The 26,262-nt window shown below is 45.6% G+C and overlaps 1 protein-coding gene across 1 annotated transcript in view; it reads right to left on the bottom strand.

The window, feature by feature from the left end:
• Positions 1-5,995: 5,995 nt before the first annotated feature.
• Positions 5,996-26,262, bottom strand: part of LOC311243652 (dedicator of cytokinesis protein 3-like) — a gene marked incomplete at both ends in the record, with an annotated part of 140,568 nt that continues 120,301 nt past the window's right edge. Inside the window, 15 exons of the mRNA XM_084332960.1 lie at positions 5,996-6,622; positions 6,747-6,832; positions 7,104-7,226; positions 7,316-7,400; positions 8,885-9,000; positions 11,295-11,370; positions 11,788-11,923; positions 12,531-12,673; positions 13,411-13,527; positions 15,703-15,786; positions 16,838-17,017; positions 18,649-18,735; positions 25,206-25,372; positions 25,495-25,636; positions 26,120-26,224. Of these exons, the coding sequence (XP_084189086.1) occupies positions 5,996-6,622; positions 6,747-6,832; positions 7,104-7,226; positions 7,316-7,400; positions 8,885-9,000; positions 11,295-11,370; positions 11,788-11,923; positions 12,531-12,673; positions 13,411-13,527; positions 15,703-15,786; positions 16,838-17,017; positions 18,649-18,735; positions 25,206-25,372; positions 25,495-25,636; positions 26,120-26,224 (2,274 nt within the window). The remainder of the gene's footprint in view (positions 6,623-6,746; positions 6,833-7,103; positions 7,227-7,315; positions 7,401-8,884; positions 9,001-11,294; positions 11,371-11,787; positions 11,924-12,530; positions 12,674-13,410; positions 13,528-15,702; positions 15,787-16,837; positions 17,018-18,648; positions 18,736-25,205; positions 25,373-25,494; positions 25,637-26,119; positions 26,225-26,262) is intronic.

Genomic DNA, 26,262 nt, shown 5'->3' with positions numbered 1-26,262 from the left:
GACTATGCTTGCACCTCAAAGGCGCTAAAAACAAAATGACAAACATCTCAAAACAAACTGGTCAGACTACTGCTTGACCTTACTCCTAGAACCCACCTCACCCCTGCCCACTTTGACAACCTAGGATGGCTTAGAGTAGACGACAGTACAGCAACTTGCAATGGGCCTGGTCTACAAGATACACTACACCACTACGGTACCCATGTACATGTCAAAATACTTCCCAAAGATCAATGAATACCACGACCACAACACCAGAGGGAGCTCCACAAATCATGTTAAACCCAGATTCGGCTCAAACAAGGGACTAAACACATTTTGCAATTATGCCACATCAATGTGGAACGCCCTACCCACAGCTGTAAAGGAATGTGAATCACTACCCCTTCAAACCGACTCAAAGAGCACCTACAGGAGACTGCAATTCAAAACTGGCCCCTGTAAATGTCCAACCCCCTCCAATGTACAATTTCCCCCACCCCACCCCGCCTACCCAACCCCCCCACCTAACCACCTCCAATTTACAGTTACCCACCACCCTACCTACCCAACCCCACCCCACCTACCCAACCTCCAATGTACAGTTTCTTCCCCCTAAAATGTATAATACTCTCTTTTTAGACTCTTTTTGTACTCATAAACAGTACTGTATATTTGTAGATCTGGTATGTCATAAATGTCTAGATGCAACAGTATACTGTCTACCTGTATGTCATATGATGAATTGAAAATGGGAGACCCTGATGTAAACAAGACAAAAGTCTTTCTCTGGTCTGCATCCCCTTAACAATTGTGTGTATTGAGCTGTATATTGTACCCATTCTGCAATCTGTTAATAAAATGTTCAATCAATCAAACAAACACACACAGTGGCTCAGGAGGTATTATCAGTCGTCTGGAAGTCGGAAGGTTCCCGGTTCGATTCCCGCTCCTCCCTATATGAATCTATGATAGCTCACGATGAGCAGGTCGGCATGGTGTGTGATGAATGTGTAAGTGCAGAAACAAATTGTAAAGCGCTTTGGATAAAAGCGATATATAAATGCACTTTACACACACACCACAGTGAAAAATGATGCAATGCAAAAGCAGGTTATTTTAGTTTCTCCCCTGTCACGAGCCGGCGCGTGGCACGTCTCCAAATGCCAGGTTTTATGAGGGATGCTTTTCACATCATTGTGCTCCAGTCCCCCGAACAATAACTGCAGTGTGAGACGACAGGAGCCCAGTGGAGCGGAGGAGGAGGCCCTGCCTGCAGTGCACTCTGTACACTCGACGTGCACGTTACACAGTACATACAAGCACTGGGATATAATACAGACAGTCAGTGACATACAGTACATTCGGCCCCGGCCAGAGGAGATCCGGTCCAATCCAGTGATGTTCCAGAGACACGGGGGAGAAGAAACGGGCACATAGAATGACAGCTGGGAAACAGAGAGAGCGCGCACGTACAGGGAGATTCTGCATCAACATGCGCTACACAGCAGCAGCATCATCCTCTGGAGGGAAAGAGAGCGAGGAGCCTTTCATCCCGACTGCACCGCACAGATGTACCAGGGAGGAGGAGAGTCCTCGGTGTTGTCGACCACACCACGTGTTCACTTTCAGACACGAACAAGACGCGCTTAACACCGCGCATGCAACTGAACTCTACTCCGCTGAACGAAGCCCACTGTGAGTGTGTTGTGTGTTAAAACTTAAAACATGGAGGGGTCCGGAGAATAGTCTATTCTTCATCTGCAGTTCCTCTAAGCTGGTGATATGAAAAGGCCCTTTGTTAACCCCCCTCTCTCTCTCTCTCTCTCTCCCCCTCCCTGCTCGTTGAGCATTGACTCAAAAAGGTCATAAAATATCCATGGCCCTCGGTGGGGCTGTCGACCTCCTGCATCGAGTCCTTTCTTTCTTCGTCTCGTTTCTCGCTGCCATCCCACTTGCTATAAAGGCCTGTGCCTACTTGAAGAACAATGGCCCTTCAAACCCAATGATTTTAAGAGAAAATATTCAGAAACGCTGAGAAATAATGCACCAACCATATGACCGTTCCTTTACCGCGCAGTAAGTGAATGAATGAATGAAAACTTTATTTAACCAGATTGCAGAATGGGTACAAAACCGTACAATACAGTACGGCTCAATACACACAATTGTTAAGGGGATGCAGACCAGAGAAAGATGTTTGTCTTGTTTACATCAGGGTCCCCCATTTCAATTCAGTGCTGGTGAGAATGTTATCCCTTATGGGAAATTCTAAACATATTCAATACAGTTATACTCAGAGCGAGGTATTTCTATGTGCACTGCATTTAGACACAATGTTATATAAAAGATGGTCTCTTCTCTAGTTCTCTCTGCCCGCAGCCGGCGTCTCAGTCAGACACTTGTGCGCCATCTGCAGGCCACACACCGCCACTGCACAGCAGCCCGGTCTAATAGAAGGCTAACTGATTGAGTAAACAGCACGCTCTGACCTTTCTCGCACACAATGCCCATCTGTCTCAATGTGTTCAACAGAAGAAGCAGTGTCTCAGGTTAGGTTCACTTTATATCTGCTGATACAATAAGGTGTCCTGTCAACAATTTGGTAGCAGCTCGTTATCCTATAGGTGGTGGTGGTGGAAACATTCAATTAAAACTGTAGGCTAAATATAACCTGTATATTTTCCAATACCACCTACCGTAAAACGCTCATTTGTATAATACAGCCGATGCATTCATTGTAACTTTGTATCAACATACCCCATAATGATGTGGGGTATATTCTCAAACATTCTTGAAGATTTTGATCTTTATAAACTAAACCCATTGTAAATTGGAATATGTTAGTCTATTGACATTATCAGTGTAAAAAAGCCTTTTACAGTCACAAAATATCTCAGTTACAATTAAAAACACATTTCCTGTTGCCTAGTGTTAGTCCTCGCGTCAAGATCTCGCTTAATCGACAGAGTGAAAACACGTCTTAATGTCTTTATTTTTCTTGTGGGTGGGGGCCACCCATTTGTTGACGTTTGGATCATCGACTGGATCTTTAATAACAACTTGCTTGAATTACAGGAACCTGATGGCATTTAAACACAAAAGAGGCACACTGTGTTGGAATTGCAAATGGGCTGGACGAGGATAAAGCCGGTGAGCAGAGAGACAGGAGCTGTCACTGCATTTGAAGCACTTGTCACTTCCTTGGGTCTGTGTTGGATCCAGGGGGTGCATGCAATTCTCTCATCTACACGCACACACATCTCACTGCACACACTGTCACAAGCATGCACGCTTGTGCATACACATGTGCACTGCACACACACATACATACACAATGTAATTTGTGTGTGTGTGTGTGTGTGTGTGTGTGACTGAAAATGGCATAAACATATCTTCTTTGTTGTTGTTCCAAGCTGTATTTCTAAACAAAGACAGTGCCCCCTACTGTCAGATCAACATACTGCTCTGTCAGACTGCTGTACAGTGTAGTAAAGGGGTAAAAAGAGACAGGTAGAGCTGATAAAAGATTGTCTTTAATGTTTGGCATTGTTAATGACGTCCACAGCGGTTATGGGAGTAGGAAAACCACTTTTACAACCAAACACTGTTTGATCATGCTAACACCATATGTACAAGAAAGCACATTGAAAAGTGTATAAAGTATTTATATGAGAAGACGGCCACAGTCTAATGGATTTGTCCTTTTTCAAACATTGATTATAGATATTTATCAATTACATCGATTTTCTTGAGTACATGTATATACACAAAACAACCATAAACTTTTTGTGTGGGGGTGGGGGTCTGCAATAATTCTCAAAAATATTTCACAATACCGCTATATGTACAATAACAGAATTTACATTGAAAAATTCTATTGTACCTATAGTTTATCTGAGTATCACGTCACTCGCCACCTGTATCTGCATACTGTATACCGCTGAGCTCACAATACATTTCCACGTTATCTCTTTACCCTCGAGTGTATCTCCATACAAAGTACAATATATAGCCCATGCAGTACCCTGTGCCTTCTTCCTTGGTACAGTTTTGAAATATGTTTTGCACTACTGATGGTTTCACATACAAAAATAGATGTTGTCTAGTCAGTTGACAACCTGATGTACAGGAACACAAAGCGTCCACCTGCAAAAAAAACACCTGGGAAAAGCAATCGTTTGTTAAAATAGTAGCTAACCTTTCAACCCCTTACTGTTAAGTGATTCATCTCCACAAACGCCCCCCGGTTCTCTCAATCCGTGGAAACTCAGCCCAAGCATCAAACACTCTTCCCCCCACACACGCACGCACGCACGCACGCACGCACACACACACACACACACACACACACACACACACACACACACACACACACACACACACACACACACACACACACGCACGCACGCACACACACATACACAAAACAGAGCATGGCTGAGAAGAGCTGCAGGCAGAAGAAAAACAGTGCTACAAACCAAACAACGATCTGAAAAACGTAAGCGGGATGAAACCATACAGAAACATCACAGGTAGATATCTCCTTCCTTCAGGGAGCAGACGGTGGGACGGAATGAAGAGGAAAGAGCTGATGTCATTCCATGAGCTTCTCCCCCCAAGGTGTCCGGATGAGAGGTCATACTGCATTTGAGTGCACTTAAGGCAGGAATGCGTTTTCCAACGCTGTCCTGGGTGGGTGGGATTCGCCACTCAGTGGGGGCAGGGGGGGGGGGGGGGGGGGTGACATAAAAGTTAGACAGCACCGGACATAAGCAATGCCCATGTCCTCATTGCTTGACACTTGGTCTGATATCTGTAAGAAGCCAGAGAGAGAGAGAGAACGGTACTGGTGTTAGGTCTGTTTTCAGGGTCCGTTAGGTGGTTGAGGTTTGGAGGCAAAGATACCTCGTTTTCCAGCCTGTCTTGATCCACAATGAACAACAAATATATATGTTTCTGACCCGCCTGTCGTATAGTCTTGTCGTAGTCATTGGTTACCATTCCACACCATCCCATAAGGTCTGTGGAACACTCTCAAGAGAGATATCTTGGTCACACAACAAAAAAAATAAAACAGAGACCTAATTTAAAAGCACTTGAACTTAAAAAATAAAATATTTAAGAAAAGAGAGAGTTGCAACTCGTGTGAAAACCAATAGAACATCTTGTTTGAATACATTCACGTAGGTTTTCCAGACCGTACGTACGCTGTGGTTTGGGGGAATCGTCATCAACTGAAGTTCAGGTCCTGTGAGACGCAGGCCCGCGAGGAGAGGTCCAAGAAGAAGTCCAGTCTACTGCCTGCATTCTCTGACAGCCAGGCAGCGACACGTCACGGTGTGCTGTTTTGATATGATGCACTATTAAGGAGCAATTAACAGTGTTTTGAAAAAAATAACTACAACAAAAAATGGACGTTGCCTTTGAAAACACCATTGTAATGTAGCAAAGTTATCAAAATAATAATTCATATATATGTACATATATGAAGCCTTTGAACCAAAGAGGTCACCTTCTGTAGTTGCTTTAGTGTTTTGAAACGAGGAAGCAAGAATGGAAGGAGCTTGGAGCTTGTACTGTATCATGTGGTCATGTAGATTATGACCGCGGTGGTCACCATATTTCACGTAAAACCTCTATTTTCTCGTTTTATATCATCCTAAAATGAAGGGGGGGAAATGAAAGAAAAAAAAGACATGCTCAGACTAGTAGTACAATAGTGTACAATCAATATCAATTTCTGAAGAAGGTTATTGGTATCTGTCTTAATGTGCAACCGATAATATTCCCTTATTGATATCTAAGAGGCCACAGAGCACAGTGACACAGTGAGCCTCACTTTCTCCTCATGTCCTGCCCTTCATCTGCACTGACATGAAAGCACACAGTAATACAGGAGGTGTGTTTCTAACTTCTAGCTCCTTCACACTGGTGCCAATGAAGGGAAGAAGCCGAGGAGAGGAAAAGCCTGGACTGAAATCTAGCTAGCAACTCCTCCTCCTCCTCCTCCTCCTCACGGTGTCTCCTCGTGCTCCTCGCTGATGCACTGCTCCCAGGCGTGCTTGGCCTGCTCCTCCCGGTGGCTGTGGGGGGGGTGGAAGATCCTTCGCGGCAGGGGGACGGGCTGGGGCTCTTCCTCCGGTATGCACCCCTCTCTCAGGTAGGGCTTGGGCGGCACCGCGGGCGGCTGGGGCCTGCGGTAAGGGACGTGGTGGAGGTGGGGGGCCCCATGGCCGGGCGCGTGGTGGTGGTGGTGGTGAGGAGCGGCGGCGGGCCCGTGAGAGTGGCCGTCCAGCACCGGGTGGGAGTGGGCGTGAGGGTGGGAGTGAGTGTGGGGGTGGGAGGCCGGGCTGCGGTAATGGAAGGGGCGGGGGGGGTCCGCAGGGTCCAGCTCTGGGCCGCTGTAGTGGATGTGCAGGTAGGGAGAGGCCAAGTACTCGTCTGGAGGGGACCACAGGTGACTGGGCAGCGGCTCCAAGGCGTCGTTCCTGATGGGGCCGGTGTCCTGGTACTGGCCTCCAAAGTTACTCTCGCTCAGGGAGGAGACCCCACTGCTGGCACTGCCCGACAGGGTGGAGTTACTGCCACCCAGGGCAGACTGTGGACTGGTAGGAGAGCCTGGGATGGGGTGTAGAGGAGACTAGAGAGAGAGAGAGATTACACACCATAAACGACACCATAAATGCACTTTGCTGCGACTAAATGTAAAGAAAAGATGCAGAGATAATATCAGACTCTCTGACCTGACATGGTCAGTACTGTACCTTTCTGAGAGAGCGGAGAGGCAGGGCAGGTGGAGGTGGATCATTACTCTGGTGGTGGAACGCATCAAAGTGCATCAGGAAGTGCCCTGCAAAGATAAGACATAACCCCACATAATCAGGTCGGGGATATCAATGGGTGACCAGTGACGAAAACATCTCAATTGAACTAACTCAGTTTTCAGGTCTGTCAAATCCCACCAAGCACGGCTCTGCAAGAGTACATTCGAAACCCAAACGCACACTGAGCTGGTTGTTAAATGTACTCTCGTAGAGTCAAATATACACTAGTGTGATTTGAACGTGATTGTGGTGGTGTATACGGACGCTTAGGACAGGAGTGTGAAGAAAAGACGATACCTGGTGGGAAAGACCTCGGTGGGATGAGGGGCATGATCACCCCTGCATTGGAACCCGGGATGTAGGGCACCGTCTCCCTGCTTTCCCCGTCCAAGCTCCAGCTGCTCGGGACACTGGGAAACACTGGAGGAAGACCAGTATAACCGTGTTAACAAACAACCGCACATAATCCTGTTATTATAGAATATTACCTGTGATATCTTAGACCTCACCTTTCTCTGGCAGATTCATGTGAGGGTCGGCGCACGGCTTACAGGGGCTAACTTGCTGAAGTAAGGCACGCTGCATGTGGTTGTTCTGCTGACAAGAACAGAATGCAGCCTTTAAATAACTTGATAAGAACCAAGAATAATCTACAGTAGGTCTCTTCAAGGTGAAGGATGTGGGGCTTTGAAGGTGCCCTCTGAGATAGGAGCATGTAGACTCATCAAGCACACGATTACGCGAGCACGGAATGTAATGGTCAAGTCTACACTGTCCTCATGACTGGCCTGAAAGAGTGAGGGCCGTGTAAATCAGACATTGAAATAAAATGCTATCATGTATTGAGAGGGGCTCCTCTGAAAACCCTGTCATCAAGCTTTTATAATAAAACACAAGTCTAACTTTCTGCCCACAGCTCTTCTCTCTGAGCAGCAGGCTGGTCTCAGTACCATCTGCATCCTCTCCAGTGCTTTCCTCCTCCTCCTCCTCCTCCTCCTCCTCCTCCTCCTCCTCCTCCTCCTCCTCCTCCTCCTCCTCCTCCTCCTCCTCAGTGACAGGGTTACTGATATCCTGCAAACGGTGGTTTTCTACCCGTCGCTGGCCTTCAACCTACCTTCATGAAGTACTGATCAATGCGGCCAACCTGCACTCCCTCTACCAAGCACTTCTTCCTTCCCTGGTGTATTCTGAGGCCTTTTACTGGACATATCTGGAGCTTCTTTCCCTCTACGGCTCCACCCCTGCCCTCCATTGATGCATTCACCCTCCTCATAGTGCTGTTCTCTATGGTTCTAGTTCTATGGGACAGGTCCAAGACCCTGCCCTCCATTGATGCATTCACCCTCCTCATAGTGCTGTTCTCTATGGTTCTGGTTCTATGGGACAGGTCCAAGACCCTGCCCTCCATTGAATCGCTCATCCAACGCATAGTCCTCTTGTCCGTTCCATGGTCTGTAAGCATGTACTCATCTTCTGGCCCTGCTCTCGCAGACTACAGGGGTATTTCCCCTGTATTGGTTGTAGCTTTTTTGGGTGCAATGAAACTGTTTACAATCTGCGCCACCGCTGTACATTCTACATTTACATTTTGTAATTTAGGTGACGCTTTTCTCCAAAGCGACTTACAAGTTAGCAGGAAGGGTACAACTATTTTTTTTATATTTAGATATTTCTTCAGATATTGATTGAAGAAGTGTGTCTTTAGTCGACGGCGAAAGATTGGTCGGGTTTCGGCTGTCCTAACTATGGTGGGAAGTTTATTCCACCATTGTGGAGCAAAGACAGAGAATAGTCGGCTTCTCTTTGATGACCCTTTCGGGGCTCTGAGAGGAGTGGGTCTGAGGCAGCCAGAAGATGTAGAGCGGAGGGCTGTAATGGGGTGCTAACCTGTGCCAGGATAGAACACTGGTTTTCCCTGCTACAGCACCTTTAAAACCTGGTTCAGAGATAAATCAACCAACAATGACAACAAGACAGACAGACAGACAGACAGACAGACAGACAGACAGACAGACAGACAGACAGACAGACAGACAGACAGACAGACAGACAGACAGACAGACAAGATATATAGATACCTGTCCGTTCTCAGCCATGGAATAGTACATGGGGTTGTTGGCTCTCTCACGGTGAGGTGGCAACAGTATCATCACCTCCCTGTTGTGTTTGGTCTTATCTGGCAGGGATGGTGAGCCTGGGCAGAGAGAAGGAGGTGAAAGGAGAGGCATTCATCTTCACAAACCATAACTGTGTTGCATTTTAAGTGACTTCGCTGGCCATGTCACCCAAGGCCATTGGAATTGGTGTTTCTGCATAATATCCCTCTTTAGCCATGCCCACAACCTCAACATGTGCATTTCTCAGTGAGGTCAGAATGCAGGAGTCGCCTGCAGTGCACTGCAGCACCCCCGGAGCAGTCCGGGGTTCAGTGCCTTGCTCAACGGCAACATTAAAATAATACCCTCATGTTTCTAAATCCAAGCAAATCCAATGTCTCTTTCAACCAAGAGAAGGAAAGTATAATTTAAGAGGGTTGTGTATTCTTAAAACATATAAAAAGGTAAGAACTAATGTAAAAGCTAGATGCGTTTCAATTTTGGGAGTTAAATTGTGGAATAGGCTTAGTGACGGGTTGAAGTTGTGTACCTCTCAGGGGAGATTTAAAAAGGCCCTGAAGGATAAAATAATTCAGGAGTACAGTTTTGAGTAAAACATCAAACATTTATTTTCTCTTTTCTTTTTTCTCTTAAAGAAAAAGAAAAAAAAGTATATCTTGCAGCATATTTAAAAATGTTCTATCTTATATTAAAGTATATTTAGTTTTTAAGAATTGTAAAGGATAGGCAAAAATAAGCATGTGCTTCAGCCTATTCCGTTTTTCGGTCATTGAGTTTGGATTTTGTGTGTGAGCTTACTTTGAATATGTGTGATTTGTGATTTTGTCTTTTTTTTCTTTTCCTTTTGAAAGTCCACACATGTGTGTTTTTGATGTATCTGTAAACAAAGACCGAAAATAAAACTATTCATCATCAAGCACACAGTACTGAACTGACATCAGCCCATGAACAATTACAAGAACACATAGAGCAGATACCCCAAGATGTTCATGGTTTAGTCTGTGTGTAACTCACCTCTGGTGCTGGAGGTCTATCTGGGGTATCTGTGTGTAACTCACCTCTGGTGCTGGAGGTCTATCTGGGGTATCTGTGTGTAACTCACCTCTGGTGCTGGAGGTCTGTTTGGGGTATCTGTGTGTAACTCACCTCTGGTGCTGGAGGTCTATCTGGGGTATCTGAGTGTAACTCACCTCTGGTGCTGGAGGTCTATCTGGGGTATCTGTGTGTAACTCACCTCTGGTGCTGGAGGTCTATCTGGGGTATCTGAGGGGCCTTTCTCACTCACCCATTCGATTCCGTTTAATTCCGTACCGTCCTCATTCTGGATCGGATGCGAACTTCCCCCCCCCTCTAGTTTGTGTACACACTTCAGTCTTGGTTTGCTCCGGGTTCTGTTTACGGTTTGCGTTTTGAGCGTTTACGCTTGCCGTTGGCGATGATGTCACGCTCGAAAATGTAAACAGGAAGTGTGTTAACACGGAGACTGGAGACTGGATGTTGATATAAAAGAAACAAATAACCAATAAATATGAAGTTATATTTGAACCTCTGTTGTCAAGCCTTGTCAATATAACCCACCCCCCTTTTCTCACGAATGGAACGCTGTTGTAGAGTTCGCTTTTGAGCGTTTCCCAGGGCTAACGCTAAGCTAACGGCTAACGCTAGTTAGCTTAGCCTAGTCTAGTATAGCCTGTAGCACTTATTTTTCAGCAAAGAACGTGCAATAAACAAAACGGATACATTCACTGTGTGTTCTGCCTCTCATTTGTTGATGAAACAAAACTAACATCAACACAATTGAACACCAAAAGCTGAATTTAGGCCTAATGCGAGCCAGGGAAGTGCTGTTTGTAACGTGGCTTCATGTTTTCATCCACTGAGCTGTGAGGCTCCACATGCTTGTTTGGTTGCGGTCTGAACTCTCAAATTGCCCATAAATATCGTTTTTGTGGGTATTGTCCAGTTGTTGCTGTGTGGTTTTATCTGCCCAAAATTCAAGCAAGCATGAAAAACATTACAGTAACGACGTTGTGTGTGTCACGCCCCCCCCGCTCTCACTGGCCCGCATCCGAAACCACCTATTCCAACCGGCCCAGGTTCAGCGGGGGGTAAAACGAATCAGCGCCGGTTCGATCCCAAAAGGGGTGTGTCCGTCTGAGTGAGAACACTCCCCCCCGTCCCCGGGGGTGCTGATTCGATCCCAATAGGTGAGTGAGAAAGGCCCCTGAGTGTAACTCACCTCTGGTGCTGGAGGTCTATCTGGGGTATCTGTGTGTAACTCACCTCTGGTGCTGGAGGTCTATCTGGGGTATCTGTGTGTAACTCACCTCTGGTGCTGGAGGTCTATCTGGGGTATCTGTGTGTAACTCACCTCTGGCGCTGGAGGGGGCGGAGGTGATGATCTGGGAGGAGTGAATAGAGCTGAGGCTGGAGGACGAGGGGCTGGGCTGCAACATGAAAACATTATATAACAAGAACAGCAGTGACGTCTGAAAGCATTTCTCAAGGTTGTTCACAGGCGCTCAACACATTTCACAATTTCCTTTCATCTCTGACGTGCCCTCTGTCTTTCTGCAGTCATAATGTGCCAGGGATGTGTTTATTCCCCCCGGTTCACTTCAACCAACTCAGGAAGTGGATCTTCTGTTAGAATTTTAAAAGGGAAAATCGTTTGCAACGCAAGGTTCTATAAATAAATAACCTAACTGAAAACCAGTGCTCTATCATTTGCAAAGTGAACCGTAGTTAAAATGTATTTTTGTAACTGATTGAATTGAAAGTGAATTGACATCTAGTCTCTCTCTCTCTGTATGTGTGTGTGTGTGTGTGTGTGTGTGCGTGCGTGCGTGTGTGTTGAAACCTACCTGCATGTGAGCCGTCTCCTCGGGATGCTCCCCCATCAGTCCGTCGGTCAGGATGACCAGGTTCCCTGCTTCACTGGACGTGTGAGACGACAGCGAGGAGGACGAGTGACGGATGGAGCCTTGCAGGTTTAGAGGACTATAGGACACAGAGAGAGAGAGGGGTGTGGTGTTCACAACACAAGATAGATAGATAGATAGATAGATAGATAGATAGATAGATAGATAGATAGATAGATAGATAGATAGATAGATAGATAGATAGATAGATAGATAGATAGATAGATAGATAGATAGATAGATAGATAGATAGATAGATAGATAGATAGATAGATAGATAGATAGATAGATAGATAGATAGATAGATAGATAGATAGATAGATAGATAGATAGATAGATAGATAGATAGATAGATAGATAGATAGATAGATAGATAGATAGATAGATGTGTTCACAGCATTCATATAAATGTAATAGAGATGCTTCAGCAGAACTGTAATGGGTGGAAAGGACCCGTTCTAATATTGATTGATATTGGGATGATCCTAGGCTAAGATAGGACATCAGTAGATTTTACACACTGTGTTCTGTTGAAAATCTACCTGCTAACGTCTAACTGCATTTTAAATGTTTGTGTCCTGGTTGTAGTTGACATGGATAAATTATTCAAATGTAGTCCCTGTGTGTGTGCGTGCGTGCGTGTGTGCGTGTGTGTGTGTGTTCCTGTACATGCTGGACAGGCTGACCTGTGTCTGTGAACGAGGCGGACGCTCTCGGGGCTCATGTGGCTGTGTGACGTCAGGATGCCTCTGGGAGAGCTGACCCCAGAGCAGCCTGCAGGACCAAACCTGTCCACACCAGACAGGCCCTGCTGGGACGCAAACATGTACTGCTCTGGTTATTCACACTGCACAGATAGGCATGGAAAGCACACACACACACACACGCACACACGCACACACACACACACACACACACACACACACACACACACACACACACACACACACACACACACACACACACACACACACACACACACACACACACACACACACACACACACACACACACACACACACACACACACACACACACACACACAGACACACACACAAACATACACACACAAACACACACACACACACATACACACTCACAAACACACACACAGACAAACACATACACAGACACACACATACACACAGAGATACACACACACGCACGCACACACACACACACACACACACACACACACACACACACACACACACACACACACACACACACACACACACACAAGCTCTTCAGGCACTATCAGTCAACACTGTAGTACTGTAGATTAATATGCATACATACATACAAACAATACGCACACGACCTACATACAGACCTACACATGCACACACACGTACACTAGTATACACGTATACAGATGCGATCACAAACATACTACACGCAGCACACAGAGACAAATACACACACAGACATACAGTACACACACACCCGCACCACATCATATCACAAATGTAGACACACACATAAGGCAACATGCTTGGATTTCAACAAACAAACAAACAACAATCGAACACAACGTAAAGTAGAGCTGCGTGTGGAGTTACTCACATGGTGTAATCCCGTCCTCATCATGTGGAACTGATCTACAAGCTTTTTGTGCAGGGGACGCATTTCTGGGTGCACCAGTTTCTCGTGAACAGCCAGCCCCACTCCCAGGATGTGCACCTGTTATAATAAAATATAATATAAGAAATAATTTTATTCAAAATGTATATATTTGAGACGGATATTTACTCCATTATCAGTTGAGTCTATTCACCATGCAGTAAGGCTGAGTAAGTAACACACAAGGTCAAAACAATAGTGAACAATGTATTATTACGTCACTACCACTGCATTTCAACTAAGTGCTTAGAAATTATGGTTAATTTGTAATTTATTTCAACAGTGCATAGATATCTATAGTCCCTTTGCAGGTTGATGATTTGATGACGGACAAATCAGACAAATGACTAAACTTCATAACCACATGAACAGACAACAGTACATGTACAGGTTACTAAACTACACTAACTTAGTAACTTCATAATCACAATAACAGACAACAGTACAGGCACAAGTCACTAATGTGAGAGACAGACTCTCCGTCTCCTCTCTTTGATGAGAGACCAAAAGGTCCCCTTTCACTCTCCTTGATGTAAATCACATAATCCTGAGTTCATATGACCCTATTGTGTTCCTTCCTCTCCTAAACACCTCACCCTACTCATCTTTCCATATCAACCGATCCCAACTCTCTCCCCCCCCCCCCCCCCCCCCCCCCCCCACGGAGCCAAAACACCTCACTTTCCATATCAACCGATCCCAACTCCCCATCCCCCCTCACGGTCCCTCCCCTCCCTGACCCCCTCTCTCCCCCCCACAGAGCCAGAACAACTCATTGTTCCATATCAACCGATCCCAACTCCCCCCCACGGAGCCAAAACACCTCACTTTCCATATCAACCGATCCCAACTCCCCCCCCCATCCCCCCCCACGGACCCTCTCCTCTCCCCTCCCGGAGACAGATGTCTCACACCTCCAGCGAAGGAACCTGAAAACACCACACCCGCCCATTTCTTCATGTGTATATATTCAACTTTGTTTATCTAGTAGACTAGTAGAGACTCTAGCAGGGTTACAAGGCCAGTGACACGGAGAGTTCTCTCGCATAACTCTGAACCAGATTGTATTCGGTACTTTGAGGTAATAAACTTGTAACAACCAAGTCATTTGACTAACGTGTATCTGTACCTCCGGTCCAATTCTACGACACTAAACTACACAAACTTCATAACCACATGAACAGACAACAGTACATGTTACAAGTTACTAAACTACACTAACTTCATAACCACATGAACAGACAACAGTACATGTACAAGTTACTAAACTACACTAACTTCATAATCACAAGAACAGACAATAGATGAAAAAACAGATAATCACAGATTTCATCATTATTAGCTCCCCAGAATTCTCCCTGTTATTGATAAACTAACGAATCAGTTACGAAAAGTGTGAGAATTCAGTTGGTATTTGTAACTAATGGTTTATTAGATTAGATACGATTAGATTCAAATGTATTGTCACCATACAACACAAGTACAGTACAACAAAAATAAGGTTGGCATTCAACCAGAGTGCAACTGTAACAGTAAAGTGCAATAGTAATATACAATGTACAGGTGATTAAACTGGGTATAAAAATATTAGTACTACTGAGTGTAGTGCTAATCATATGTACAGAGTTGTAGTATTAATATGTACAGTGATACAGGTGTAAAGACAGTATGGTAGTAGTCATACTGGCCAGCAGTGTAACTAGTAAGAGTAGGATATGTACAGATATAAATATAGTATCTACAGATATGTAAAATGACTATGTGCAGGTAAATACAGACAGGTATAGATAGATTAGATTAGATTAAAATGTATGTGGTATATATGTGGTGAGAATAAATATATATGGTATAGTATACACTGTACAGCATTTGTACATACAGTGCTATGGGTTATATGCAGGTGTATAAGTAAGTATATCGAGGGGTTATATGCAGGTATATTCAGTCAAATATGGATGTATATAATATTAATATAATAAGGTAGATATCAAAATGTATCAAAATGTTATCAGAATATACTCCAGGTCACACTGGTGTTACTGGGGATTCAGCACCACGGACAGCTGCTCACAATACATTCTCCAAGGCCACAATATGTGGTCACCTGTACTCTATAGACACTGACTGAATTATTTTCACAAATCATAGCATTTTTCACGTTACATGCATTACATTACATTGCATTACAGCTGTTATGAAGATGGAATCAGAAATTAACCAGATGAAGTAGCTGACCTGCTCCTGCATCAGGTCCTTTAGGTGGGAGATCCTCTCTGCATCTTCAGGGTGGCTGTTAATGTAGTCCTTATCAAAGAACGCCTGGAGGGGAAATACACAAGGTACAAAATCAAACATGAATTCAAATCATGAATTCAAATAACAAAATAGATTGTATTTATTATGTATTATGTATTTTATCCATTTCCACCAAGAGGCCTTTCACACTCTGGCCTTCACTTCTTTATGCCGTTCTGTCCTTAACTCATTCAGTGCCATACCTGAGTAAAGTCGCGTTATCTCGCCAGCGGTTGAGCGCCATACCCAAGTATAGTCAGGTTTTAGCAGTTTTTTCTTTTATTCATTTTTTTTTTATTCATTACAGGCTCACGGACCTCGGTGTTACCATTGGAACTCATCCTGAGACCCCGAGAGTGCAATACCGGCCGAATCCTGCTAGGTGGCAGTATCGCCCACCCTTTGAAACCTTATTTCACACTGTGTGTCACATCTAATGTCGTCCAGGCGGAGAATTTAGACCAAGCCAAGTAAATCGCTTCATCTGAGCACTTTGAAACGCGTTCAGCACACTTGAGGCATATCTTGTGCCACTTCATGTCAGGGACGCGATGGACGTCAATACTGGAAATCGCGATCAGACAATTGGAATATTATTTTTGGAATAACCCCGATCAAAGGTAAGGACTATCTGACGTCAATTCCACCTTGATCCTACAATGATTTCATATCGATCCAGCCGATCAACGTATGTAGTATTCAAAACGAATGCCGTTGCTGGCGATCAAAGCATCAAAAAACTACCCCCTTCCCCCTTTCATGCATTCATGATGAAACATAATACCCATTATATACCTTTGATTTGGAAATAGTAACGTGTCCAGGCGAGCAACGCGAACGCCTTTAGCAAAATTCAAACAACGCTCCATAACGCAGTTACCAGGAATTAGCCAGGATCACTGCAAACACCGCGACGCACAGTTAACATCCCTATCTTTTAAAGTGTGGCCCATTGAGTCCCAAGGATGGATAAAACGGCTGGCCGTGAATGAGTAAATTGTCCTGCCATGTTAAACACGGAGCTCATATGAATCAAAATAAGTCCATCCATCCCGTCTCTCCTCCATCCCAGTACCTCCTGGTAGCGGGCGATGCCTCCGTTGACGGCAGCGTCTATCACCCCGTTGAGACACATGCTGAGTGGGTTGATGTTGCCGTGATGCTGCCTGTGTTGGTACTGGCTGATCAACGTCCGCAGCTCCTGGGTCTTATTCTCCACCACATAGATGGCATTCTCCAGTGGGCTCACCTCCACCTGGACACACACACACACTCACGTCAGTCCATGACACACAGACAGACAGACAGGCAGGCAGGACAGACAGACAGACAGACAGACAGACAGACAGACAGACAGACAGACAGACAGACAGACAGACAGACAGATATAGATAGATGTAATGTCTGGGAGCAAAAGCCCTAGTGTTACAGTACCCGATGGTAATTAACCTGTCTATCTGGCGTTATTTCGAAACCTAGCCGCATTTCTGGCAAGACGCTCTATGATTGGCCGACACCTGTTTCTACACTGGTTAAGCTTAGGTACTCTTTCGAAGTTGGTTAAGGTTAGAGTTTGTCTTAGAGCATGGCGATAGAATGCCAGGTAGTTTGCAGGCTGTTTGACCTGGAAATGGGCAAAGACACAGCTCGTCACGCGATTGGGCAAACGCGTCAGTGGCCAATCAGAGAGCGTCTGCCAGAAATGCGGCTAGGTTTAGAAATAACGCGTCTATCTGCCCTGATTGCATTCATTGGTAGCTGGTGTGTATAGTTAAGTTGGCTTTATATGTTCTTCCTGGTTACTATTCAGATCGTCAGTCGATCACTGACCTTGCCGTAAGTAGTACCTTGCATTCTTGCTGAAGCCTTATCGCTCCTTGCCACGGAGGATAAGTCCATTCGCTGTTCATGTATTGATTATCGTGTCGTTGCTTATAGTTTTGTATTACGTTACTGTGTGCTGATGTAGCACCATCGCCCGACGTGTTCTTTTGCTATCTGTTTTGGAGACAGTGTTTCTCCCCTTTGCTTTTCCTGTTTTGTGATACAGTTCAGTTTATGTGTAATACTACAGCGTGTTTTGAGACTTATTTTCTCCCCTTTACTTTTCCTGTTTTGGAGACAAAGGTTCTCCTCGTTTCTTTTATACGTCGTTGTCGTATAATAATTATCCTTTGTTTGAGAAACAACACCTGCCTCTCGTCTATCCGCTCTGCACTGCACCTGGGTCCAACACACCTACCAACCCCTAACAGATAGATAGATAGATAGATAGATAGATAGATGGATGGATGGATGGATGGATGGATGGATGGATGGATGGATGGATGGATGGATGGATGGATGGATGGATGGATGGATGGATGGATGGATGGATGGATGGATGGATGGATGGATGGATGGATGGATGGATGGATGGATGGATGGATGGATGGATGGATGGATGGATGGATGGATGGATAGATAGATAGATAGAATAATAAACTAATAAACATTAAGCAAGTGTGTCCTAGTAAAATAGTAAAATAATCTACCAGTGCAGTAAGCAAATGTGGCTTGGCAAGATTTCTTGAAATACGTATATAGGGTTCTCTCTCCTGATTGGATAAAGTGGGAAGGGATGCACTCTAACAACAGTGATGCTACTGCATATATATACTGTCGAAATGTAGAGCTATTTAACACAAATATTAACCAGAAAATACCACTGAACCACTCTCTCCCTCCCTCCTCTAATTCTACACTTCTCACTAGGGATGAGGAAAGTCAGTTAGGTGCAAGAGAACAATACAGAACAGCCCTACTGCTCAGACCCCCCCCCCCCCCCATGGAGATGTGGAGCTCGATCACAGTGTGAGGAGCAGAGTGACTGTTAAAGCTCCTTACCACTTCTCTCCTCTCCACTTCCGCCCAGCGGGAGATCCCGGGGAGAGGGCGAGACAGGATCAGGGTGGTCCTCTCTATCCAGAGGCTCTGGAAACACACACACGCACACACACACACACACACACACACACACACACACACACACACACACACACACACACACACACACACACACACGCACACGCACACACACACACACAGCATTCAGTTGACCTATCTCAAAGCCGCCCTCTTTCAGTTTGTCCGAGGGGAGCGACAGTTGTGATTGGAGGATCAAAGAAAGAGGGCTTTCCTTTGAGATCCATTATTTATTTACAGGAAGTGCTCACATCTGACATCTACTGTATACAGAGCTGAGTTCAAGTGTTACAGGATGTATAGACGTGAGATATCAGGGATATCAGGGAGGCTGACTCTTCAAATGTAAATGAGTTTGGAGAGGTTTAATGTCATAAAGTTTTTGGGATACGTTTTACGTCATAACTCATCAACTGATCTGGTCTGTTCACTATCCTAACTATTTTATTGCACTATTGCACCATTTTACTCTTTTATTACTGTATGTCTATTTTATCAGTGACAATCAAACCGTAAACAAAGAGGCCTATTAACTCATTCAGCACCACCGCTTAATCCACGAGATGGCGCTAGTGCGCCACCGCTGTAAGTCAATGGGGGGACTGCGAGATTTGCAAGTCCTTAAAATATATCTTAAAGTATAGCTATGGGTCTAATACACCCGTCGATTATCAGTTAGTTGCATCCAGTCAACATGTACAAAACGGATTGTTTTTTCATCAGTACATTTCCGTTTGATAGCCTTTTGAATATGAGTATAACTATAAGGAGTAATTCCAGAGAAAAATGGATAATAGCGTTTTAGTGGAATACACTAAACACGTAATTTTTCACCTGATTATCGTATCTTCCTGAAATCAACGCTAGATTATCATTATTATCCTTCCTCGTGCATACATGAAAAGAGCATTGGACCGCGGGGCTCCGCCGCAGCCTCCTAAAACTCAACGGCATACAGCCACACACACACACACAGCCGCGATCGCGGTAGAAAGACATATCAGATCAACGATCAAATTTATATATAGTGTTCTTACCTTGTATCTGATGTAATGCAAAAAAAATAATCCAATTATCTCATCGCCATTTGAAGTACTGGGCGCGGAGGTCCGTGCCACGTTCAACAGTATTGCATATTGAGGGGGGGGGGGCAGCCTAGCAGACATATCGTTGAAACAGGTTACCTCGCCTGAGTATTTAAACCCCGCCCGCGCCGCTTGGATCGTCCCAGAAAAGAAACTAGACCATTCCCAATGGGGTGCAATACCAACTGGAAGGCGGCGGTATTTGCCCTTTTTGCGAGCTCAGACCCATTCCCAACGATAACATCAGGCTGGATGGATGAAAATGAATGGATATCGCTAATAAAAGAAATAACGATTAAAACCCGACTATACTCGGGTCTGGCACTCAAGCGATGGCAAGTTAACCCGACTATCATCGTGACTGGCGCTGAATGAGTTAAGATGCAAGATCCTAATATGAAAAGTGATTTAATGTTCTATGCTTATTTTCTGTAAAATTTTATGTCTGCACTTTATGCCTATGTCTTTTTTACTGCTGTGAAGCACTTTGGGCTGCAATCCCTATATAAAAGGTGCTATACAAATAAAGTGTATTGTTATTATTGTTATTGTAGACTGAAGAATAAAGTGACAAGAGACATATTGTTTTTAAACTTGCTCTGTGTACACAACACACACCACCATGGAGATAAGCTCTTGGGTTTTGTTATGTTAATCCTTTTGACAACTTGGTGAGGTTGTATATATTATTTATAAGAAAAATCTTATCTTCAGTGGGTGCCTCTTCACGGGGGCGCATGTGAAGAGCATTGTTCAAACAGCATTTAAACTTGGAATTAATCAAATTGACCTATTTCAACTATCTCAAATTGATCTAGCTCAAATTTACTTATCTCAGATTTACCTAACTCAACTATCTCAAAATTTACCTATCTCAAACTCTGCCCCCTTTTTTCTTGCTGTTTTCCTTCCAAATCTAGTTGTTACTCCAATTCCCCACGTGTGTCATGGTCCTGGTCATATCTCCATATCTCCTCTGTTGGTCTGGGGAGGGTGTAGACTACCACATGTCTCCTCTGTTGGTCTGGGGAGGGTGTAGACTACCACATGTCTCCTCTGTTGGTCTGGGGAGGGTGTAGACTACCACATGTCTCCTCTGTTGGTCTGGGGAGGGTGTAGACTACCACATGTCTCCTCTGTTGGTCTGGGGAGGGTGTAGACTACCACATGCCTCCTCTGTTGGTCTGGGGAGGGTGTAGACTACCACATGCCCCCTCTGTTGGTCTGGGGAGGGTGTAGACTATACCACATGCCTCCTCTGTCGGTCTGGGGAGGGTGTAGACTACCACATGTCTCCTCTATTGGTCTGGGGAGGATGTAGACTACCACATGCCTCCTCTGTCGGTCTGGGGAGGGTGTAGACTATACCACATGCCTCCTCTGTCGGTCTGGGGAGGGTGTAGACTACCACATGCCTCCTCTGTTGGTCTGGGGAGGGTGTAGACTACCACATGCCTCCTCTGTTGGTCTGGGGAGGGTGTAGACTACCACATGCCTCCTCTGTTGGTCTGGGGAGGGTGTAGACTACCACATGCCTCCTCTGTTGGTCTGGGGAGGGTGTAGACTACCACATGCCTCCTCTGTTGGTCTGGGGAGGGTGTAGACTACCACATGTCTCCTCTATTGGTCTGGGGAGGGTGTACACTACCACATGTCTCCTCCAATACACATGGAGTCGCCAGCCACTTCTTTTCACCTGACAGCGAGGGGTTTCTCAGCAGTGGTAGGCGAGTGCTTAGACCTATACACTACCCAGACACTCCCCGTCCAAAACGTATTTCCATATTTAGCGAAGAGGTGTGGCCAGCGAGATTAAGGTCGCCCCTTGACATGTAAAGATTTAATTTACATGGGAAGACAAATATAAATACTGATGTAAATGTAAAACTGGCGCTGCTGTGATGGCTGCCTTTCTGATCGCTCCGACGAGACTGTGCTTTATTTTGTTAATTTTTATAGTATTAGGAGTTTTATTTGCACCAACTGTTGGTGCATTATATGTGTATGACCGTCAGTCAATCATTGACATTGGATTAAGAAAAACTTACCGTTTGGATTGCTCTCTGGATCGGATCGCTGAACAGCAGAAATGGCCCGACGAGATCCTTTGTTATGCCGGCCACGGACAAGGAAAAAAGCCGCCGCGAAGACGAGGAAAGAGAGCCGGGGTCCGGAACAGACTGAGGTCCAAACGACACAGAACCACATTGCCCAGCATATTGTTGGCCAATGTGCAATCGATAGGAAACAAATTGGACGACATCAGAGCAAGGATCCAATTCCAGAGGGACATTCGGGATTGTAACGTCCTCTGTTTCACAGAAACTTGGCTGAGTCCAGATGTCCCGAACCATGCAATAGAACCGGCAGACCACTTCTTCGTTCTACGAAAAGACCGGACGGCATTAGAGTCACTAAAGAAGAAAGGAGGCGGCATTGCCTTCATGATAAACAAGGAGTGGTGCGATTTAGGCAACACAAAGGAAATGACTAACCACTGCTCCCCAGACCTGGAGTTTATCACGATAAAATGTCGACCCTTCTTCCTCCCAAGAGAGTTAACGTCCATCATCCTCATCGGAGTGTACATTCCACCACACGCGAACACTGAGGTCGCACTTTCAAAACTTCACGACGAGGTAAACAAACTCCAGGCAGCTAACGTTGACGCGGCCATTTTGGTCTTGGGGGATTTCAACAGCGCGCGTCTTAAAAAGGTGCTGCCGAATTTCTATCAGCATGTGACCTGTCCCACCAGAGGCGAGAACATATTAGACCATGTATACTCGCAATTTAAAAATGGGTACAAGTCACAGGCTCTTAGTCCATTCGGTAAAAGCGATCACGCCGCAATTTTTCTTTTGCCTAAGTACAAACAGTGTCTCAAGCGAACGCCGGTGGTCTCGCGAGAGGTTAAGCGTTGGACCGTGACGTCAGTAGAGTCACTCCAAGCAGTGCTGGGAAGCACAGAATGGAGTGTACTCCGTGATAACACAGCCAATATTAACGAATACACCGAAACGGTGATTGACTATGTCTGTACTCAGGTAGAAGTAATAATCCCCACCACCAAAATTAATATCTACCCAAACCAAAAGCCCTGGGTAGACAAATCCGTCCGTGAGGCTCTGAAAGTGCGCACATCAGCATACAACACCGGGCTGGTGACAGGCAACATGGAAGAACACAAGATGGCAAGATACAACGTCAGGAGAGCAGTAATAGAGGCAAAACGGCGTTACAGGGATAAAGTTGAACTTCAGTTTGAACAGGCTGACTCTAGAGGCATGTGGCAGGGCCTCAGAACAATGACAGACTACAAAGGAACCCCCCTCAAACTGAACAGTGACATCTCCTTAGCAAATGATCTCAACTCCTTCTATGCGAGGTTTGAGGCTGTGAATAACAACACCAGCCTACAAACCACGGCAATGGGGGGGGGGGGGGTCTGCTGATGGAGACTCAGTGTTCAGGGTAACAGAGCATGAGGTGAGACGGATCTTTAAAAAAGTGGATATCAGGAAGGCAGCAGGACCGGACGGCATCCCCGGCCGCGTCCTAAAAGTCTGTGCCGACCAACTGGCCCCGGTATTCACTGACATCTTCAACCTGTCCTTGGAACAGGCCGTCATCCCCACCTGTCTGAAGAAGTCCACCATCATCCCTGTACCCAAAAAATCTACGCCCGCTTGCCTCAACGACTACCGCCCTGTAGCCCTCACCTCCATAGCCATGAAGTGCTTTGAGAAGCTAGTGAAGGGCTACATCTGTTCCTCCCTCCCCATCAACCTGGACCCTCTGCAATTTGCATATCGCCCCAACAGGTCCACGGAGGACGCCATAGCCCATGTGCTGCACACAGCAGCATCACATCTGGACAAGAGGAAGGGGAACTATGTGAGAATGCTGTTCATCGACTACAGCTCAGCATTCAATACCATAGTCCCCTCCAAACTCATAGCCAAGCTCAGGGACCTGGGCTTGAACTATGACCTGTGCCAGTGGGTCCTGGACTTCCTGACGGGCAGACCCCAGGTGGTAAGAGCCGGCAACTGCACCTCCTCATCCATCACGCTCAACATAGGGGCCCCCCAGGGCTGTGTTCTGAGCCCCCTCCTCTACTCCCTGTACACACATGACTGCGTAGCACAGCGGAACAACAACACCATCATCAAATTTGCTGATGACACAGTAGTGGTGGGCCTGATCTCTGCCAACGACGAAAGGGCCTACCTGGAAGAGGTAGAGAACCTGTCACAGTGGTGTCAGGAGAACTGCCTCTCCCTGAACGTCAGCAAAACAAAAGAGATGATTGTGGACTTCAGGAGGTCGGGGGTCAAGGACTACAGCCCCCTCAGCATCGACGGGGCACCAGTTGAGAGAGTGAACAGTTTCAAGTACCTCGGAGCCCACATATCCGAGGACTTGACATGGACCACACACATTGACAGTGTTGTGAAGAAGGCACGACAACGCCTCTACTTCCTCAGGCGCCTAAGGAAGTTCCAAGTCAGTCAGAAGATCCTTAGGAACTTCTACTCATGTACAATAGAGAGCATCCTGACCGGCAACATCACCTCCTGGTTTGGGAATAGCACTGCACAAGACCGTAGCAGACTACAAAGAGTGACACGTTCAGCCGAACGCACAATTAGAGGGGGGCTTCCCACCCTCCAGAACATTTACAACAAGCGGTGCAAGGGGAAGGCTAAGAGAATTATTAAGGACTCGAGCCACCCGAACAACTGCCTCTTTGAACTGCTGCCGTCAGGCAAGCGATACCGGAGTCTTATGGCGAGCACAGAAAGACTCAGAAGGAGCTTCTATCCCCAGGCCATCAGGCTGCTAAACGAACAATAATCGCTAAACGAACAATAATCACTATGCAACAACCATCAAATGCACACAGCACACACACCCACACGCACACACACACTCACTCAAACAAACAACACACTGCAGCACCCACTCTCCACACTTTAGATCACACAAACACACTTACACTTTATATTTATTGATAAAGGATTTGCACTACAACTCGTACACCTACTGTGAATTGTACCTAAACTGCACCTCGTCCATTTATGCCTTGCACTATATAGTATTGTATATTAGTACACTGCACAGTATTGTATATTGTATGGTAACTACGTCTACGAACATTGTACATATGTCTAAACTGAACACTGTGACCTCTTTTTTTTTTTCTTCTAATTTTTACTATGTTTTTATTTCATACTTATCTTGTCATGCACAGTCTCTGGAGCGCAACAGTAAGAAGCATTTTGTACAAAAGTATTCTGTACTTCTGTATGACAACTATTAAAGAAACTTGAAACTTGAAACTTGATCATAAAAAGCATACATGACAAGACAATAGAGCTGCAGCCGTACCCTGAACTCGTTCTCCCTGTCTTTGGGGCCCTTGTGGAAGGGCCGGTCATAGTGGAAGTGGTTGACATTGTTTATGCGGTAGAAGCTCTTGATCCTCTCAGGAACACGCTCCAGCTGAGGCACGTCGGAGATGTCGGACACCGGAGTCACCGCGTAGATCTGCAGGTCTGAAGCCCAAGCGTCAAGGAAGAGACAGGACAACGTGGACAGAACAGGACACGAGGGACATACCAGGAAACCACTGAGAAACACTCTACTATGAGTAAGCAATAAATCCTGAAGTGGATACACTGAGCATCACTCTGTAGGATGGTGTCGTCCGGTTGGTTGGGATGCTGCATGGCGATGGCCTGTGGGAATTCCCCCAGCATCCTTTGCTGGAAGTCCTCTAGCCGCTCATAGTCATAACCGCGGCAGACAAACTCCTTGTTCTGGTGTGAGAGAGAGAGAGAGAGAGACAGTGGTCATGAGAAACTGAGAAGAACTAACGAGGTACAGTAAAATGGCAACGCCTGTCTCTGTGTAGAACACCATTCTGTTCCACATGGCTGTCGTCACACTTCACCAGCACCTGCTCAATTCACATGACAAACATGAGGATTATGCCCGCTAACATAAGCAAATGAGGCTGTGTTGTGTCTCATCAGTGCTATAAAGGGATTTGTTTACCTCCGGTGCTCGTTAGCTAGGTATAGATGCAGAGGCACTCCCAGACCAGATTTACCACCATGGCTTGTCAATCATTAAGCCAAATTGTCAACTTCCCACCCACATTGTGTCTTGGAGATATACCGTAGCTCAGCCTGACTCATGCTGAGGCATGCATAAAGACATGTGAGTCATACTGTGGCGTGAGGGACCAGTATAGCTTGTGGCTTGTTGGGAGAGTCTAGCTGCTATACTGTGTGTTTTACCCTGAGGAAGAAGGGGAACTTCCTGCCATAGAAGCCCATTCTGAAGAACTCTGGTTCGATCCTCTGCTGTTCGATGATGTTGTCGTAGTAGGCCGCCTCCATTTTCTGTCACAAAAGATGTGAAAAACGTAAACAATAAACAA

The sequence above is a fragment of the Notolepis coatsorum genome (genome assembly GCF_963971535.1).
Source record: "Notolepis coatsorum genome assembly, chromosome: 17".
Classification (NCBI taxonomy): domain Eukaryota; kingdom Metazoa; phylum Chordata; class Actinopteri; order Aulopiformes; family Paralepididae; genus Notolepis; species Notolepis coatsorum.
Note: the sequence above shows the minus strand (reverse complement) of the source record. Positions and strands in the feature narration are given on the sequence as shown.